Source organism: Penaeus monodon, chromosome 1, assembly GCF_015228065.2.
Source record: "Penaeus monodon isolate SGIC_2016 chromosome 1, NSTDA_Pmon_1, whole genome shotgun sequence".
Lineage (NCBI taxonomy): Eukaryota > Metazoa > Arthropoda > Malacostraca > Decapoda > Penaeidae > Penaeus > Penaeus monodon.
This window is the reverse complement of record NC_051386.1, coordinates 53,017,228-53,019,727: the sequence shown is the minus strand read 5'-3', so window position 1 is coordinate 53,019,727 and position 2,500 is coordinate 53,017,228. Positions and strand designations below refer to the sequence as shown.

Genomic DNA, 2,500 nt, shown 5'->3' with positions numbered 1-2,500 from the left:
TCTATGTCGTACAATCACCCCCTCTCCTTCCCTTTATTTAAATTCCCACCACCTCATACGAAAAAGTCATTTGTGAGGCAGAAGTGACCCACCACATTTGGACAAACACACACACACACACACACACACACACACACACACACACACACACACACACACACACACACACCACACACACACACACACACACACACCACACACACACACACACACACACACAACACACACACACACACACACACACACACACACAACACACATACAGACATACAGAAAATCGATAGCTGTTCAAGTAGTCAGCTGTGTCTCAGAGTGACAGACCGATGGGAGATATTCACCTTTGCCATTTGATTGCTAAGGGTAATACACAAGTGTGGGTGTGGGTGCTTATGTATATTTGTATGTGTGCATGTGTGTGTGTGTGTGTTTGTGTGTGTGTGGGGTGTGTGTGTGTGTGTCTGTGTGTTTGTGTGTTTGTGTGTTGTGCTGTTGTGTTTTGGGGGTGTGTTTTTGGTGTGTGTGTGTGATGGTTTTGTGTGTGTGGGGAGGGAGAGAGAGAGAGAAAGAGAATGAGAGTTTAGTTTAGTGAGGAGAGAAAAGACAGAGACAGAAGAGAGAGAGAGGGGAAAGAAAAGAGAAAAAGAAGACAGACAGACAGACAGACAGAGACCAAAGAAACAGAGAGAGAGAGAGAGAGAGAAGAGAGAGGAAGAGAGAAAGAGAGAAAGGGGAGAGAGAGGGGAAGGAAAGAAAAAGGAAAAGGGAAAAACGTTAGTTATCCTCAAACAGGAAAATGACCCGATAGCTATCACTTTTTCCCGAAAAGTTAGGTAAAATTTCGAATTTCTCATTTTGGAAATATAGAAATTTCCGCAAGTCTCACACGTCCTACGAGCACCCCAAAGGGAATTACAACAACATTAACCCAAAATAGCAGTGAAAGGAAGAAGGGAGGAAATGACAGGAAGCGATATAAGAAGGAAAAATTGAAAAGGGGGAAATGAAGAATGAGAAAGAGAAATATGAGAATAATGATGATGATGATAATAATATTAATAATAATAATAAAAATGATGATGATGAAAATAATAATGATAATAATAATAACATCAACAACAATGATAAAAATAATAACAACAATAATAACGACAACCACAATAACAATAATAATAATGGTAATTTTTATTATCATTATTATCATTATAGTAATAGTATTAGCAATAATAATAAAGATGATGATGATGATGATGATAGTGATCATGATCATAAAAACATGAATGGTAATAAAGGTATGTATAAGAATAACAATAAGAAAAGTATAGTAATACTAATCATGGTAACAATGTTTATGATAATAATAATGAAAATAAGAACTAGAAGAAAATAATGAGAAAAATTTTCAAGTAGTAATAGCAGTAGTATTGTTAGTGATAGTAAGCAGAGAGAGAGAGACACACACACACAAAGAAACACACACACACACACACACACACACACACACACACACACACACACACACACACACACACACACACCACACACCCCACCACAAACAAAAATATACACAAACAAACACACACATTCAGACAAGAAAGGAAAACGGATAACTCTTCCGGAAGACCCACCAGCCGCTACTATATGGAAGACACAAGGCTGGCTCTGGATGCCGATGGAATTGTTGGCCCAGCAGAGGAGAGTGCCATAGTCTAGCTCGTTCATAGGCGTGTAGTTTACCCTCGACTCCGTACCCACCACGCCGAACCTGAGGAAGGAAGGAGGGAATATATGACAGGGAGAGGGGGATATTGCATGAGACATACGAGGCGTGTGGAAAATGTACTTATGAAGGTATATTATGTAACAGGAATCGTTCGGTATGTCTGTTTCGCTGAATACTGTATAGTGTGAGGGTATGTGTGCATAAAGCGCAGGGAATATTAATTTGGCTTCGAGAAAAAAATATTTATGCACACACACGCACACATTCATACGGAGAGACAAACACATCTATTTATGTATGTGTTTATACACACATACACATAACGAAAACACAAAAACCCCACACACACACTACACCACACACCCAAAACCACACACACCCCAACACACACACAACACACAAACAAACACACACACACAAAATAAAAATAAAAATATAAAAATAAAATATATTTATATAGATATATATATATTTTATATATATATAATATATATATATATATATATAATTATATCATAGTATTATATTTTTTTAACTATTATCTAACCTTTGGTTCCAAAAATAATGTAATTTTTAGTTATGTTTTATTTTGGAGGGGGGAGAGTAGGAGGGCCAGTCGGCCACGGAGAGGCCGGGGACGTTTAAAAAGGGAAAAAAGGGGGGAAGATGAAAAGGGCTGGGTTGGAAGGGAGGAGGAAAAGAAAGGGAAGGAAAGGGGGAGGGACCGAACCCGGGAAATTAGAAGATGTGAAGGGAGGAAAAAAAAAAATGGAGCGGCCT

At 38.4% G+C, this 2,500-nt stretch overlaps 1 protein-coding gene across 1 annotated transcript in view; it reads right to left on the bottom strand.

Moving 5' to 3' along the window:
• Positions 1–2,500, bottom strand: part of LOC119577045 (sialoadhesin-like) — a 31,858-nt gene that overhangs the window by 10,570 nt on the left and 18,788 nt on the right. Inside the window, exon 4 of the mRNA XM_037924723.1 lies at positions 1,626–1,762. Coding sequence (XP_037780651.1) covers positions 1,626–1,762 — 137 coding nt within the window. The remainder of the gene's footprint in view (positions 1–1,625; positions 1,763–2,500) is intronic.